General features: G+C 43.9%; 1 protein-coding gene across 1 annotated transcript in view; it reads left to right on the forward strand.

Annotated features, from left to right (window-relative positions):
* Positions 1 to 17,556, forward strand: part of LOC133055507 (uncharacterized) — a 106,644-nt gene that overhangs the window by 17,222 nt on the left and 71,866 nt on the right. The window contains exon 2 of the mRNA XM_061140697.1: positions 13,305 to 13,526. Within this exon, the coding sequence (XP_060996680.1) occupies positions 13,305 to 13,526 (222 nt within the window). The remainder of the gene's footprint in view (positions 1 to 13,304; positions 13,527 to 17,556) is intronic.

The following is a 17,556-nucleotide window of genomic DNA, read 5'->3' on the forward strand; positions in this document are numbered from 1 at the left end:
GAAGGGCACTCCTAGAGATTGTACAAAATGGGAGGATTTTAATAGGAAGAAGGAGGGGGAAGGGAGCGATTAGCAGGAAAAAAATAAAGGATCACTGTATTTTCAGGCTAGTATATCTTTTTGGTCAGGTTATCTTGCAGATTACCTTCTCATCCTCTGGGGTGGGGGTGGTGGGGGGAATGGAGAGGATCCACATAACGGATTACCTCATTGGTGCTAATTAGAAAATCCCGAACTGGTTAATTAAAAGGTTGCACTTCTAGGGCTTCCCTGGTGGCTCAGTACTAAAGAATCTGCTTGCCAGTGCAGGAGACATGGATTCAATCCATGGTCCTAGAAGATCCCACGTGCCTTGGGGAGTTAAGCCTGTGCACAACATCTACTGAACGCGTGCTCTAGAGCCCTGGAGCCACAACTACTGAGCCCACAGGCCACAACTAGTGAAGCTGTCACACCCTAGAGCCTGTGCTCTGCAACGCGAGAAGCCACTGCAAGAAGCCCGAGCCCGGCAGCTGGAGGATGGCCCCCACTTGCCGCAACTAGAGAAAAACCCAAATAGCAATGAAGACCCAGCACGGCCAAAAATAAATACATACATACATTTATTTTTAAAAATTTAAAAAGACTGCATTTAAAAAAAAAAAAATTTAAAAAGACTGCATTTCTAGAGAACTCCCTGGCAGTCCAATGGTTAGAACTCAGCACTTCCAGTACTTTGGGCTCAGGTTCAATCCCTGGCCCGGAAAATAAGACCCCACAAACTACTTCCCAGGTGGCTCGGTGGTAAAGAATTTGCCTGCTAAGTGGAAGACCTGGCTTGGATCCCTGGGTCAGCAAGATCTCCTGAAGGAGGAAATGGCAACCCACTCCAGTGTTCTTGCCTGGAGAATCCCATGAATAGAGGAACCTGGCGGGCTACAGTCCATGGGGTCACAAAGGGTCGGAGACGACTTGGCGACTAAAGAGCAGCAGCAGAAGAAAGTTGCAGGACACGACAGAGAGGCTGCATTTCTGGTGAGGGTCAAAACTGCAACTAAGTTAGGTATTAAAGCTAGGTTTGGTGTCATGGACTTTAGCACAAGTAATGCCATTTGGGGCCAGTGGTTTGTGTGTGTGTGTTAGTCACTCACTTGTGTCCAACTCTTTGTGACTACAGCCTGCCAGGCTCCTTTGTCCGTGGAATTCTCTAGGCAAGAATACTGGAGTGGGTAGCCATTCCCTTCTCCAGGGGATCTTCCCGACCCAGGAATCAAACCCGGGTCTCACTCATTGCAGGCAGATTCTCTACTGTCTGAGCCACCAGGGAAGCCCCAGCAATGTATATTATATATGCACCAATATGGAGAAAGCTGTTTTATTTAAAGATTTATTTTTGTGAAGTAATTAGCCTCCAACTAATAAAAGAAAAAAAAATTAAGATTTATTTTATGTGGGCCAATTTTAAAGTTTTTACGGTGTTTGTTACAATATTGCTTCTGTTTTATGTTTTGGTTTTTTGGCCACAAGTACTGTGGAATCTTAGCTCCCCAACCAGGGATTGAACCCAAACCCCCTGCATTGGAAGGGGGAGTCTTAAGCACTGGACCACCAGTGAAGTTCCTCTTATTTTCTTGACATCAAAAATTATCTTCCACCCCAATCCAAACCCATGGCACTGCCTTCCACTAGCCTACAAAGGAGCTTGGCTGGGTGGGTTGGGCGTGATTTATAGTATTAGCAAATTTCTGTTGGGTAAATGCTACAACCACAGCTACCACCATGATTTCACGGACTGGGAAACTGGAAAGAAAAACACACTACTGGGTCTTTCAAGCGAGAAAAACCCAACTCCAGTGCCCATTCCTAGCCATTCTTGACAAATAACTGGAGAGTGAGCTGATTTCTTTTTTAAAGGGGTTGGATGCCATCAACAAACTACTGAGCTTTTCTCTTTTTGAGTGGGATAGACAAGTTGAGAGCCAGAACTGAGTTATTCCAGACCATTGAGAGGAATTTATGCTGTGATAGGGAACCAAGACAGAAATAAGGAAAGAGGAGGAGGAGCCGGGAGAGGAGGCTGATATTTAGAGAAGAAATTCTGGTGGAATGAACATGTTTAAAGGGAATCACTGTGACGTTTGCTACGTGGTATGCAATATCATCCTTTTTCCACACCTTCTCCAAAAGATCTTCAGTAAAACTTTATCACAGCGGATTGGAACTGATTTTCTAGCACTGCATTTAAGCCCGGAATGCAACCTCAAAGTGGACCGAGGGTGAGAGCTTGTGGTTACTGTCAGGAGCCTTGCCACATCTAGGTTATACATTTTCAAACATGACCATGTTTGATGAATTTTAATAATGAGCATGCATTATTCGAGTTGTCAGTAAAAATTTTTTTTTAAGTTACCTGCACTTAAGGACATGGTAACTTGAAACTCCAATACTTTGGCCACCTGATGTGAAAAGCTGACTCGTTTGAAAAGACCCTGATGCTGGGAAAGATTGAGGGCAGGAGGAGAAGGAGACGACAGAGGATGAGATGGTTGGATGGCATCACTGACTCAACGGACATGAGTTTGGGTAAAGTCTGGGAGTTGGTGATGGACAGGAAGGCCTGGCGTGCTGCAGTTCATGGGGTCCCAAAGAGTCGGACATGACTGAGCGACTGAACTGAACTGAACTGAAGGACATGGAGTTGAAAGTTATTTTCTTACCTGACTCAGTAGAACATGGCATAGAGACCTTTGCCCTTGTATAAGGGAATCAAGTCCTGGAATAGAATCTTAAACCACTGGGTCTATTTAGAAGAATGTTTTGTTACAGAAAAGAATCTCCCTAAAATGTATGTGCTTGCATTGTATTTTTATTACAAACCTCTGGCAGAACTTCAAACATGCTAATAAGCCTCTCAAACGGCTATATAAAGAGAAGACATCTGTGTAGAATTGCCCTGTGATTCAAGTTCCTGAGATCATGGTGATCCTGTGGACAAGAAACCTGGAAGGAAAGCACTTGAGTCTCTGGCGTGTTCTCCAGTGAAATGCAAACATGGATTCCTATTATTGACAAGGCCTAGGAATTCAACCCTGAATGCTCACTGGAAGGTCTGATGCTGAAGGTGAAGCTTTATGTCAGTGGTATCTCTCAAGCTCACCGTCTTAGCTGCTCCCAGGAGTGCATACTCCTGGGGCTGACACCCATCAAACCAGTCTGGGAGAGAGATGCCCAGGTTTGCTGCAAAAGCACACAGACTTGATGCTGTCTGCCTCCATCTATCTGTCTGCTGTCTAGCTTCCAGTCAGCCACCCAGGCTTCACCATTTCCCTTCTTTTTGCCTTCTAAAGTTTCTGCCTTTTTAGTCTCTGCATGCCAGCCTAGACTGACACACAGCCTTGCCTGGGTCCCCTGCTGCAGCTGCAGGGTTCCATCTCAAGCTTGCGGCCTGGTCCCCACCCCCTGCCTAAGCTCCTGGCTGTGGATGACTTCCAAGACTACAGATCCTCAGTGCAGCCCTGATGGCTAATGTCACGCTATTTTGCTAAGTCAAATCACTTCCAAGGGCTAAGTCATTATTCTGTATCCTCTATGTCTCAAATTGGCCTGATTAGTGCATCCAGAAGTGGCATGTGGAGTCAGTACAGAATAATGAGTAAAAAAGCACAAACTTGGACAGCATGTGCATGTAGAATGCAATGTGAATTGCGCCGCCTGGAGGAAAATTCCAGCGCTGCAGTCCACGTGAGCAATTTCCCCTCCATTTGCCCGGGCTTGTGCAATGGTGGGATCTTGCAAGCTGCATGGCTCTGAACAAATCAACTCATCTCCCAGTGCCTCAGTTTCATCATCTATAAAATGGAGCTAATATAGAGTACCTACCTCACAGGATTGTTGTAGGGAGAAAACAAAATGCTAGGCAAACACAGCATAGTGCCTGGTACATTAAAAATGTTCTATATGCATTAGAGAAGCACAAGCTGGAATCAAGATTGCCGGGAGAAATCTCATTAACCTCAGATATGCAGAAGACACCATCCTTATGCCAGAAAACAAAGAAGAACTAAAGAGCCTCTTGATGAAAGTGAAAGAGGAGAGGGAAAAAGTTGGCTTAAAACTCAACATTCAGAAAACTAAGATCATGGCATCTGGTCCCATCACTTCATGGCAAATAGATGGGGAAACAGTGGAAACAGTGACAGGCTTTATTTTGGGGGAGGCTCCAAAATCACTGCAGATTGTGACTGCAGTCAGGAAATTAAAAGACGCTTATTCCTTGGAAGGAAAGTTATGACCAACTTAGACAGCATATTAAAAAGCAGAGCCATTACTTTGCCAACAAAGGTCCATCTAGTCAAAGCTATGGTTTTTCGAGTAGTCATGTGTGGATGTGAGAGTTGGACTATAAAGAAAGCTGAGCGCTGAAGAATTGATGCTTTTGAACTGTGGTGTTGGAGAAGACTCTTGAGAGTCCATTAAACTGCAAGGAGATCCAACCAGTCCATCCTAAAGGAGATCAGTCCTGGGTGTTCATTGGAAGGACTGATGCTGAAGCTGAAACTCCAATACTTTGGCCACCTGATGCGAAGAACTGACTGATTGGAAAGACCCTGATGCTGGGAAAGATTGAAGGCAGGAGAAGAAGGGGACGACAGAGGATGAGATGGTTGGATGACATTACCGACTCAATGGGCATGAGTTTGAGTAAACTCTGGGAGTTGGTGATGGACGGAGAAGCCTGGTGTGCTGCAGTCCATGGGGTTACAAAGAGTCAGACATGACTGAGTGTCTAAACTGAATTGAACTGATATACATTAGTAGGGCTTCCCTGGTGGCTCAGTGGTAAAGAACCTGCCTGCCAATGCAGGAGACACAGGAGATGTAGGAGGCATGGATTTGATCCCTGGGTCAGGAAGATCACCTGGAAAAAGGAACGGCAATCCACTCCAGTGTTCCTGCCTGGAACACTCCATGGACAGAGGAACCTGACAGGCTAGAGTCCATAGAGTAGCAAAAGAGTCAGACATGACTTTGAGACTAAACAACAACAAATATGTATTAGTAGCTATTATTTTCCAAGTATAAACCCAATGGCCAATCTTCTTTAAGATTAAGTGAAATCTGAGATGCTGTCTTTCTACATATTGTTGGGTCTGGCAAGCAATACTGCTAGGTCTGTCAGTATATGTGTAGCTGAAAGGGGGATCCGGCTGCTCACTGCTCAAAAGCCAATAAAGAGGCAAGGTTGGAAAGGAAAATTTGCTTTATTTTGGGTACTGGCAACCAGGGAGGGGGGTGCACCGGGGGGGAGGGGGAGGGAAGAGGGCAGATGCCTGTACAAGGTCTTACTCCCCGCCTCCACTGACAATTGGTGGGCAAGAGATTTTACAGACTGAAGGAGGAGGTGACATATAGATACAGTACAGTGAGCTCTGAGAGTCAACTTGAAATTGGTCATCGGTGGTCTGACCACTATCATTTTGATTATTTTAGTTACAGTTCATCTTAGTTCCAATGTCAGTTTGTTCCCATTTCCTTGAGGCCATTTCTCAGAATTGAGGTAGCTTATGTCATGGCTGCAGCCATGAAATTAAAAGACGCATACTTCTTGGAAGGAAAGTTATGACCAACCTAGACAGCATATTAAAAAGCAAAGACATTACTTTGCCAACAAAGGTCTGTCTGGTCTGTCTGTATGGTTTTTCCAGTGGTCATGTATGGATGTGAGTTGGACTGTGAAGAAAACTGAGTGCTGAAAAATTGATGCTTTTGAACTATGGTGTTGGAGAAGACTCTTGAGAGTCCCTTGGACTGCAAGGAGATCCAACCAGTCCATCCTAAAGGAGATAAGTCCTGGTTGTTCATTGGAAGGACTGATGCTGAAGCTGAAACTCCAGTACTTTGGCCACCTCATGCGAAGAGTTGACTCATTGGAAAAGACCCTAATGCTGGGAGGGATTGGGGGCAGGAGGAGAAGGGGACGACAGAGGATGAGATGGCTGGATGGCATCACCGACTCGATGGGCATGAGTCTGAGTAAACTCTGGGAGCTGGTGATGGACAGGGAGGCCTAGCGTGCTGCGATTCATGGGGTCGCAAAAAGTTGGACACGACTGAGCAACTGAACTGAACTGAACTGAATGTCATGGCTACAGTCTGGGTATCATGTAGTTAACTTCTATATTAAGTTAAGGAGTTTTGGTATCTATAAGGCAGCTTACAGGATATGGGGACTTCTCAAGTGGCTCAGTGGTAAAGAATCTGCCTACCTATTCAGGAGACGCAGTTTTGATCCCTGGGTCGGGAAGATCCCTTGGAGAAGGAAATGGCTACTCCAGTGTTCTTGCCTGTGAAATCCTATGAACAGAGGAGCCTGGTGGGCTACAGTCCATGGGGTCACAAAGAATTGGACACAACTTTGCAGCTGAGCATGCCCACACAGGTTATGGCTCAGAACATGACCTATAGCACTTGAAAAGGAACTGAAAGTCCTAGACTTTGCTTATTATTTGGTCTCCTTTGACTGTTTTTCTTTGTTTCTGCATTTTCTTACTGCTCTGATTAAACTTATTCTTCGGCTAAAGCTTTTCACAGACAAAAGGCAGGCAGAGGACATGTGTGTTGCGGGGTGCGGGTGGGCAAGGACTGTAGGGTCCTGCTCCATTTCATGTGGACTGGAGCCTTTTTTTTTTAATAAATTTATTTTTTTGGCCCAAAGTTATACTTGGATAGGTTTGGGTTCTGCACATTTTGGCCAAGTCCCAGTGTAAAAGCAGTACTTCTTAAACTTTAATATGTGTATCAGTCATGTAGGGGTCTTAAAAATGTAGATTCTGAATCAGCAGGTGTGGTCTGAGACCTAAGACTTTGCTTTTCTAAGGAGCTGATGCCAAGTAATGCCGATGCTGCTGGTTCACGGACACATTGTGAATAGCAGGGTTTTATTGAGGTATGATTACAGATCATAAAATTCACCTGTTTTGAGTGTACGGTTCAATACTTTTTGGTAAGTTTATCATTCTGGGCCACCATCCTTATAACCCAGTTTAGGAATGTTTTCATCACCCCAACAATATCACTCCTTTTACAGTTAATTCCCATTCCTACCCCCGGCCCCAGGTAACTGATCTACTTTCTGCTTTTATACTATGCCTTTTCTGGGTATTTCCTATAAATGAAATGCTACAGTACATGGCCTTTTGTGTCTGGCTTCTTTCAGAGAACATAATGATTTGGGGGTTCACCCAGGTTGTAACAGGTGTCATTACTCCATTTCTTTGTATTGCTAAGTAGTATGAGCAGACCATATTTTGTTTATCCATTCACCAGTTTGGGGGTTGCTTCCACATTTTGGCTATTACGAATAATGCTGCTCTAAACACTCATGTGCAAGTCTCTTTGTGAAGGTATGTTTTCATTTCTCTTGAGTAAATGCCTAGGAGTGAGTTTGCTGGTGAGAAGTAAGGCTTTAGAGCATCGTAAGATGTCAGACAGTTCTATGTTAAATAACAGGGCTTTGTTGATATTTGTGACTATTCTCAGGCCCAGGGAGGTGCTTACAACTCTTGGACTATCTAGTAATTCTATTTTCCTTAAATCGGGGTTTCTCAACCTCAGCACCTTTGGGAATTCCCTGGCAGGCCAGTGATTAAGACTCCTTACTTTCACTGCCTGGGTTTGATCCCTAGTCCGAAAACTAAGATGCCGCAAGCCATATGATCCAGCCAAAAAAAACACACCAAAAACAGAACCTCGGCACTGTTGATATTTTAGGCCAGGTGATTCTTTGTTGGGCTGGAGGGAGGGTGTCCCGTGCACTGTGGGATGTTGAACAACAGCCCTGGTCTCCACCTGCTCGAGGCCACTAGCATGCCCCCAGCTGTGATCGCTAAAGTTGTCTCCAGCCATTGCCAGAAGTCCCCTAGAGGGCAATATTGCCCTGGATAAGAGTCACTGTATTAGGGTTTACTTAATAAATTTGTTCCAATCGTGCTTCTGACCTAGAGGTATTTAGTGGTCAAGTACATGGTCAGTCCTGTCTTCCTTACTCGGAGAAGGTATGTGGGTCCTGTCTTGGAGCTCTCAGCGTTGACATCCTACACGTTCCTTTATTTAATTTGTTCTAAATCAGTAGTTCTCCTGTGGTTCTGTGTGTATGCATTTGTTCTCAAATTGGGCCAAGAGAAGAAATAAAGGATTGCAGATGGCGCAGGCTGTAGTCTCTGTCTATTTAATTCAGATGTGTCCAGCCTGATGGGATTTATTCCAAAATATGTGCTTGAGGCATACCTAATACACATGTATTGGTATTTTGAGTTATACAGCTCTGCTTATAAGAAACACAAAGGAAAATAGAGTGGATGTTTGTTGTTTTTTGACTGCCAGGTATACATTTCTTGCTTCCAAACAGCTCCCTGCTTGCATTTTGAAGAATTACTTCTCCCTGACTGTAGGCGCTTGGTGAGACAGAAAATCCAGGATGCAATTGAGGAAGACAAAGGGCTTCCTGGAGCCCTCCCCCACCTCCTGACAGATCCTTCCTCTCCAGCTCTGGGAGGGGGAGTGTTTCAGTTTTTCTATTGCTATGAAACAAACAACTACAACCTTAGAGGTTTAAAACCACAGTGATTTATAGTTTCTCATAATTATTCTGTGGGTTAGTTACCTGGACAGATCTTCTGGTCTCATCTGGGCTCACCCACGTGGCTACCTTCAGCTAGAAAGTTGGCTAGGCTTGGATAGAAGACTCAAGATGATTTCACTCAATATTTGGTAGTGAGTGGGCTGACTGTCATCTGAGGAGTCTCGGTGCTCCTCCACGTGACCTGTCATCCTCCAGTTGCCAAGCCCCACAACAAGACTCACGTAAGATCTATTTTCCTCTTCCCTGAATGGTGTGGCATAAAGATATGAGATGTAGTAAAAGCAGCAGAATCCAGAACATCCATAGGACTACTGGGAAGACTAGAAATGATGACTGAAGGAGTTAGAATGGAGATGCAGAAAGAAAGACATGACATTCTTGGTGACATTCTGTAAGCCACCGGATCAAGCCTTACCTGAAGCTGAAGACCTACATATAGACTTCAGTTATGTGAGCAAATAGATAATAAATTTTCTGCGTTTTTTAAGCCATCTGGAGTTAGGTTGCAATCGAAAGCATCCTCACCAACAACTATCTCTTATAAGAATAACTTTCTACTTCTTTAGAGGGTAACAGATGGAGGAACTTCAAGCTGCGTGTCATTGAAGAGGACCCAACTCCCAAAGCAAGCTCTACAGGCTCTCTTGGCACTTTAAGGGGTATTCACAGATCCTCCTTGAGCCCCTTCAGTTATAGATGTTACCATATGTCTGCATCCTCCAATAGAATCTTTTAGAGTGTCCTATGAAAGTAAGAAAAGCAATTTGCAATTGAATGGAAATTTTCCTTGCAATTTAGTCTTTGAAAATTTTTCCTGTAGTCTAGGTCTCTAAGTGTGAAGAATTTGGCAAGAACAAACAGAGCAAGTGTCTTGGGGCTCATTCTGGGCTGTTAAAACCCATATTAAGCTCAGAAGATCATTTATTTTCCACCTCTGGCCATCTCAACCTGCAGGATTCAGAAATAATTTGATACTTCCAAAAGTGACCAAAGGAACAGCTGAGCCTGTGGGAGCCAAGCAGATAATTCGTTTTATTCTCTCACTGCTGCTAACATATGAAAAGGAAGTGTGAGCTCCATTTTACAGATAAAGCAAATTGAAGCGTGTGGTGGGGATTGACTCAGCTATGGCTTAAACAAGCACTATCAAGGGTGCTTACATTTGATGCTGGCAGAGCTCCTAAATAACCCTTGTAAACCACATGTTATCCACCTGCCTGTGTGTGTGTGCTAAGTGCTAAGTCACTTCGGTTGTGTCTGACTCTTTGCGACCCCATGGACTGTCCCCACCAGGCTCCTCTGTCCATGGGATTCTCCAGGCAAGAATACTGGAGTGGGGTGCCATTGCCTTCTCCAGGGGATCTTCCTGACCCAGGGATGGAACCCGCATCTCTTATGTCTCCTGCATTGGCGGGCATGTTTTTTACCATTAGTGTCACTTGAGAAGCCTAGACACCTAAAAATAGAACCAGAATTCTGAGGGAGCAGCCCCCCCCCCAAAAAAAAAATAAGAAAAAGCAAAGGCCAGAGGCATTTCAAAATTATAAATCTAGTTTAAATGAGCAGGACATGCATTACAGTGACACAGTGCAAGGACCTCATTAGTGACTGACTTTTAAGGAGTTATGAGAATTGTCCAAAAATGAATACTGATCCTTCCACAGTTCCATGGGTAGAATCAAATGCCATGAGTAAGTATGCAAATGAGCCGATGCCCACATGCCCAGAGTCTAAAGAAAATAAATCAAGAAGTTATCCGAAGAAACACATTCTTCCCCTTTATTAGCATTTGGTTCAGTTGAGTTCAACAAGCATTTATTGAATGCCTACTCCATGCCCAGCACTGGTCATTTCATTTCCATTCATATGATGGTCAGCTGTCATTTTCTCATTTTCCTCATCAAGTTCTTCCAAATAGAACACTGTGTTAGTCTCCTAAGGCTGTGTCGACTAAAAACTATAGTCACAACCTGAAAGTAGAGAGTTATTTTATTTGGTGGGAATGTTTAGGAGTCTGAGCCTGGGAGAAGGCATCTCAGTAGTTCTGAGAAAACTGCTCCAAGTAAGCAGGAGGGGAAGTCAGGCTATATATAAGTTTGCAATAAAGGGAACAGACACCCTGAACATCAAAGATCAGCTATCAAGTTAAGGAATTTAACACACTATGTGGGAAGATGCAAGCTTCTGGGCTCACTGATTTCATTCCCTTCACCTCAGCTATCTGGGGCCAATCCTGTCTCCTTGTTCACCTTGCTTCTTATATTCCCCCAGCTCCTTAGCAATCACTGTGGGGGATGACAGCATCCACTGGATTGGAGTGTTGGGAACCCTCTTTCACATTTGGAGACCAGAAATCACTGATTGACTGTGACATTTCTTGTTTATCTATATGGCAGGAGATATTTTCATTTCACAGCTGCCATCACAAAGTACCACAATCTGAGGAGTTTAAACAATAGAATTTAATTCTGTCACAGTCCTGGAGGCTGCAAGTCTCAAATAGAGGTGTGTGCTGAGCCATCTTCTCTCTGAAGGCTCCAGGGGAGGACTCTTCCTGCCTCTTGCAGCCTCTGGTGGTGCCAGACTTTCCTTGGCTTGTGGCCACATCACCCCAATTTCAGTCTCTGTCTTCATATGGCCTTCTTCTATGTGTGGGCCTCTCCGTATCTTCTCCTCACCCTATAAAGATGCCAGTCTGTGGATTTAGGGTCCAGTCTAAATCCAGGATGATTCCCTATTGAGATCGTTAACTAGTGAGATCTGCAAAGACTCTATTTCCAAATAAGGTCATATTCTGAGGTTCCAGGTAGGCATGAATTTCGAGGGGTAGGGGTACACCATTTAACCCACTATAAATGCTGTCTCACTAAAGCCTGAGGGAGAAATGCTGATTTCACCAGAGCTTTTGAAAGGGAGGAGGAGAAGGTTCAGATTACTCACCCCCCAGCCAACACCATGAAATCCCCTGTTGCAGACTGAATAGCTGGGAAGCAGACTCAGGTGAAGATTAGCTTGAAGGGTGTTTATTAAACAGTGCCTTGGGACTTCCCTGGTGTCCCAGATGGTTAACAATCTGCCTGTATTGCAGGAGATGTGGGTTTGATTCCTGGGTTGGGAAGATCCCCTGGAGAAGGGAAAGGCTACCTACTTGCCTGGAGGATTCCTTGGACAGAAGGGCCTGGCAGGCTACAGTCCATGGTGTCACAAAGAGTCCAACATGATTGGGTGACTAACCCTTTCACTTTTGGGATCCTAACCCTTGGGGAGGGAGGGAAAGAAAGCAAGACTGGGGAAACTTGAGCTATGATGCAGTCACCCCAAAGTCTGACACCCGCCATGAAGAACTCTGGAGCTGGGATGTCCTTCAGAGCTTTTCTGTCCCCATCCATTACTGGGTGTAGGATTCTCAGGGATGGGTGTGACCTTGGGTGAAGCGGGTATCTTTCAGAAAGGCAGTCCCCATAGTGGACTGAGAGCTGAGGACTGCTAGCCAGTAAAATGCCCAGCATCTGGGGGAGTAAGTCCTTTATCCTTGAAGGGGGATTTGGGCAGTGCATCACAGTATCTACAGCACTGCCTTAGTCACTGCTCTCTTTCTGTAGCTGCCATGGAGGAGGTTTTCCTTTTTATCCTGTCTCCACGAAGTGCTGAGGACCCCTCACATTCCTGGCCCCCACTGAAGCTTCCTTCTCCAAACTTGTAAAGTTTGGAGTTTCCATCCACAAAAAAAGGAGTCTGAGAATTACGCCTAAGGGTTACCTCCTTAAAAAAAAATATTGAAGCGGTATTAAAGAGCAAACAATGTGTTTGTCAGTGTTGCATCATGGACTATGTACTGGATTTTGAGTAAGAAGACATAGATTCAACAGCTAGTTCCACCACTATCTGTGTTGCTGCTGCTGCTGCTAAGTCGCTTCAGTCGTGTCCGACTCTGTGCGACCCCATAGACGGCAGCCCACCAGGCTCCCCCGTCCCTGGGATTCTCCAGGCAAGAACACTGGAGTGGGTTGCCATTTCCTCCTCCAGTGTGTGAAAGTGAAAAGTGAAAGTGAAGTCGCTCAGTCGTGTCCGACTCGTAGCGACCCCATGGACTGTAGCCCACCAGGCTCCTCCATCCATGGGATTTTCCAGGCAAGAGTAATGGAGTGGGGTGCCATTGCCTTCTCCGCCACTGTCTGTGTAACCTTGAGCAAATTACTAGTTTTTTAGGAGACAGGGCGAGGAGTGTGTCTGCTTTGTTTGTGACTGATGATGCAGAACCTAGGGTAGTACAGTTTGCAGGTTTAGTAAGTATTCCCCATGTACATGAAGGAATGAACAAGCTTTGCCCAGGCTTTGGTTTCTCTGGGATGATGTTGATTTGGTAAGGAGACGCTAGGTCATGATTCCCCAAGTGTGGTGCCTGCACTAGCAGCAGCAGCAGCAGCAGCAGCAGGGCGTCCCCTGGGAACTTGTTAGAAATGCAAATTATCAGGCTCCACCCCAGCTGTGCTGAATCAGCATACCTAAAGGAGGGGCCCGCATTTTGTGCTTTAATAAGCTCTTCCGTTGATTCTGCTGCCTGCTCAAGTTCAAGAACCACTGGGCTAGGTTACACCAAGGCAACAAACTCAAAATCTCAATGGCTTAATATAGCAAAGGCTTATCTCTTGCTCACACTAAATGCCCACCTTCTGTTGACAAGGGGATCCGTTCATCACGGTCACCCAGGGATTCAGGCTGATGGAGCAGCCAGCATCTAGAAAGCCACTGGTGGTCATGGCCAAGGAAAAAGATGTGGGGAATCACGAACTGGGTCTTCGAAGCCCCACCAACATGTGCTGTCATTTCTGCTCACAATCCATTATCCGAAGCAAGTCACAGGGGCGCATCCAACTGGAAAGGGTAGAGAAGGGCTTCACCCATCGTGGGATTGTTGGGAGGATCAAGTTAAGTAGCAGATAAGGAAGCCTTTGGAGACCTGTTAAAAGCTATATCACTTGAAGAGATTATTTCTATTACTTCTGCTCTTGGTATAAAAGTTTTGACCCCCTGGCTGTTTTGCTCCTTGTCACTGTTACTAAGTGATGGTTGAGAATGGGGGCGTGATGATGTGGAATTCTAAAACAGGAAGTCACAACTTTATAAGGTTATGTGCAAAATGAGTTTATCAGATATTTTTTCGAGATGCTGGCTTTGAGGAGACAAAATGATAGAAATGTATAAAAAACACGATGCATGCTTCACATGGCACGTAGAATGTATTTGATATTTTGTTAGGCAAGCAATTTTTTCCTACTGTCTAGATGAATTATTGTGACGATCTCACAGTTACAAAGACTGGATTGGTTTGGAACAAGCTTTTTGTTTACTGGTCACATTAGATGTAGGGTTCATACAGTGGTTCACAGGATAGTTTATAAAGGTAGGAGTCCACCCAGAGTTCAAATCTCAGCTCAGCTACTTGTGTAACCTGAAGTCAGTTATTTAAGCTGTCTGTGACTCTGTTTTCTTCTGGGGAAAAAATGAGGCTCATCATAATTGATACCTCACAGGGTTATTGTAATGATTACATGAAATAATACCTATAAAATGCTTAAAACAGTACCTGCAACATAGCAGGTACATAATACATACATGAAGCTATTGTACTATTGTTGGTTTTTACATTTTTAATTTTAAAATCCAACCTCTTCAATAAATTTCAAGATTCTGCTTGAACTCTGTCTACCTTCTCCACCTCACCTGCTCCTATACTCTTCACTGACTTACCTCTTAAAGACCACATTGGCCTTTTCATTTCTCGAATATGTCAGGTTTGTCCCTGCCCCAGGGCCTTTGTTGGGAAGCTTCCCTGTAGCTCAGATGGTAAAGAATCTGCCTGCGATGCAGAAGATCCGGGTTCGATCCCTGGGTCAGGAAGATCTGCTAGAGAAGGAAATGGCAGCCCACTCCAGTGTTCTTACCTGGAGAATCCCATGGACAGAGGAGCCTAGCGGGGTACAGTCCAAGGGGTTACAAAGAGTTGGACATGACTGAGCAACTAACACTTCTACAAGGGCCTTTGTACTTGCCATTCCCTCCGGCTTGGCTCTATCAGCAGCTCTGCAGATGGCTAGCTCCACCTTATAGTTTATTTCTTGGTTCCAATGTTGTTAGGGAAATTAAATAGTCTTGTTTAGGCTCAGAGACGAAGCATTGCAGGCCTCTGACCTTACTTCTAACCTGCCTGGACACTGCCCTGACTATGAGTGACTGTGAGTGACTACCTGCTATTCGGCACCATAGATGAGATAGGGGATGAATCATGAGATAGTTGAACCCCTGGAAGGGGGTCTGGCCAACCAAGCCCTGGGCGTAACAACATTCCAAGTCTTATAAGACAAAACAAATAGCATTAACATGAAGCCAGAGCTGCAACTTGCTCACGGATTGATGATGATATCAGTTTGCATTCTGGGATTATAAGCGGGAACCCAAGATGCAATTTTTGAAGTCTCACCCATGGAGCTGACGTGCTGCCTGGGAGCTTTTCCCAAAAGGGACTCCAGATGTGCCATGTCACAGGACTCCCCCAGTGCTAAGTCTGGATGTTTGTCAAAAGCCAATTTAGTGATGTGTCCTCTGCTGTTTCTATTTCTCTTTTAATGTAAGTATATTGAAAGTAAGCTAGATAATTCTCTAATAAATACTGGTATTATTTGTTTGTTTAGAATGAGTGGGTTATTTTCTTAACAAATCCTTTGAACCTGAGACAAAAATGAGAACTTACTGTGAAACAAATGTACTCTTCTATGTGGGTGACCACAAATCCAAAATTAGCCACCCTTACAGGCTGATTTAGTTTTTCTCCCCCACCATCCTGGCATTTTCACTCTCTGTAACCATCTTGTTCATCTGTTTACCAGCTATATGTCATCTTTTTAAGAGCAGGGACCTTGAATATCTCCTTTATCCCTGGGACTCAAACTTCTAAAACAATGCCCAAGACATAAGTCAGCACCCTATGAATTGTTGAAAGAAGGGTTCGGGTGGCTATATCTGCACTCTACCCCATGAGAAGAAACTATCTTCTCTTAAAACTTGAGATGACAATGATTTTCTGCAGCAGAAATGTTTTTCATGTTGAATGGATCCAAAAATGAAGTGCTTCTGGAGCCATGTGGGAAGGAAATGCCTTTTTTAACAAAGGACTGACAGGGTCACCATGCCAGCTGATCTTCTTTGCCGCCTCACCATGGATGAGGCAAAATATTGTACTCACGGCCAAATGAGTTCTGTACATTACTACGCTAGAGCTATGTGTGATGTCCTAGCAGTTGGGTGTACACATACTTTGGGGGAGAAAAATAACATGTATTGCAGACTTTAAAAAAAAAATTCTAATTTCAGAAGAATCACAAGCTCAGTGTAGAAATTTTGGAAAACAGAGGAAAGCAGGAAGCACAAAGAAAAACGTGAGACTTCAATCAGCAAAACATTTTGATGTGTTAGCTTTCCAGTCTTTTTTCTTTGAATGTTTTAAAAATGAGTCAGCATCACATAAACTGTTTTAGAGTTGAACTTTTCATAATGGCATATCATGGGTATGATTATTTATTTAACATTCTCCTACAAAAATGTTTATTAGTTATAATAGATTTAAATAAATTTGAATATCTAAAATATACACCTATGGTAAAAAAAAAAAAAAAAAAAACACTCGGATAGTACAGGGGACTAGGAAAGAAAAAAACCTTCTCCTATTGCTAAAGGTATCTTGCAATTCCTTCCAGAATATTCTATGTCTATATATACATAAATGGAATCATTACATTATGGTTTAGCAACTTATTATTTAATAATATAACAATATGCTTTAGATATCTTTCTATAGTTGCATGGTGTTCTGCATTGTTTGTTGCATAAATATGTGGTAGTTTTTTTAACTACCTCTACTTGGACACTTTTGTAATACTTAGTACTTTGATGTTCTACACAATGATTAAATTCTCTCTCTTTCTGTCTCCCTCTCTGTCTCTTTTCCTTCTCTCAAAAGATACATAGATAGATGGGTATGTAGCCAGGTACACAGACAGATAGATTAAATAGATAGATAGATAGAGACACATAGATATAACTGCTTAGAGTCGTGCCCATATATGTGTGTGAGTGTATCCATCGCTCCTTTGACTTATAAATTCTGTATACATTGCAAATCTATAAATTTTCAGGATCAATAACATATTTTAAATTTTGTAAGATACTACCAAGTTGCCCTCCAAAGGGATGTAACAACTTCCAATTTCACTGAGAGTTTTTGACAGTATTTTTCTACCCTTTCTCTACCCTTTGGCCAACGTTGTTGTTGTTGTGTTAGTTACCCAGCCATGTTCGACTCTCTGCGATCGCATGGATTACGGCCTGCCAGGATCCTCTGTCCATGGGATTCTCCAGGCAAGAATACTGGAGTGGGTTGCCATTTTCTTCTCCAAGGAATCTTCCTAACCCAGGGATCAAATCGGGGTCTCCGTGTTGCAGGCAGACTCTTTACTATCTGAAACACTAGGGAAGCCTTTTGCCAGTATTAGATAGCATCATTTTTTTTTTTTAATTTGTTAAACTGTTAAATGAAAAATTATACTTCATGGTTGTTTTTAATTTGCATTTCTCCAATTGTTAGTGAACTTGCTCTATCTTTCTATGTGCTGCTGCTAAGTCACTTCAGTTGTGTCTGACTCTGTGCGACCCCACAGACGGCAGCCCACCAGGCTCCCCCGTCCCTGGGATTCTCCAGGCAAGAACACTGGAGTGGGTTGCCATTTCCTTCTCCAATGCAGGAAAGTGAAAAGTGAAAGTGAAGTCGCTCAGTCGTGTCCGACTCGTAGCGACCCCATGGACTGTAGCCCACCAGGCTCCTCCGTCCAAGAGATTTTCCAGACAAGAGTACTGGAGTGGGTTGTCATTGCCTTCTCCCT

This window comes from Dama dama, chromosome 5, assembly GCF_033118175.1.
Source record: "Dama dama isolate Ldn47 chromosome 5, ASM3311817v1, whole genome shotgun sequence".
In the NCBI taxonomy this organism is placed as follows: domain Eukaryota; kingdom Metazoa; phylum Chordata; class Mammalia; order Artiodactyla; family Cervidae; genus Dama; species Dama dama.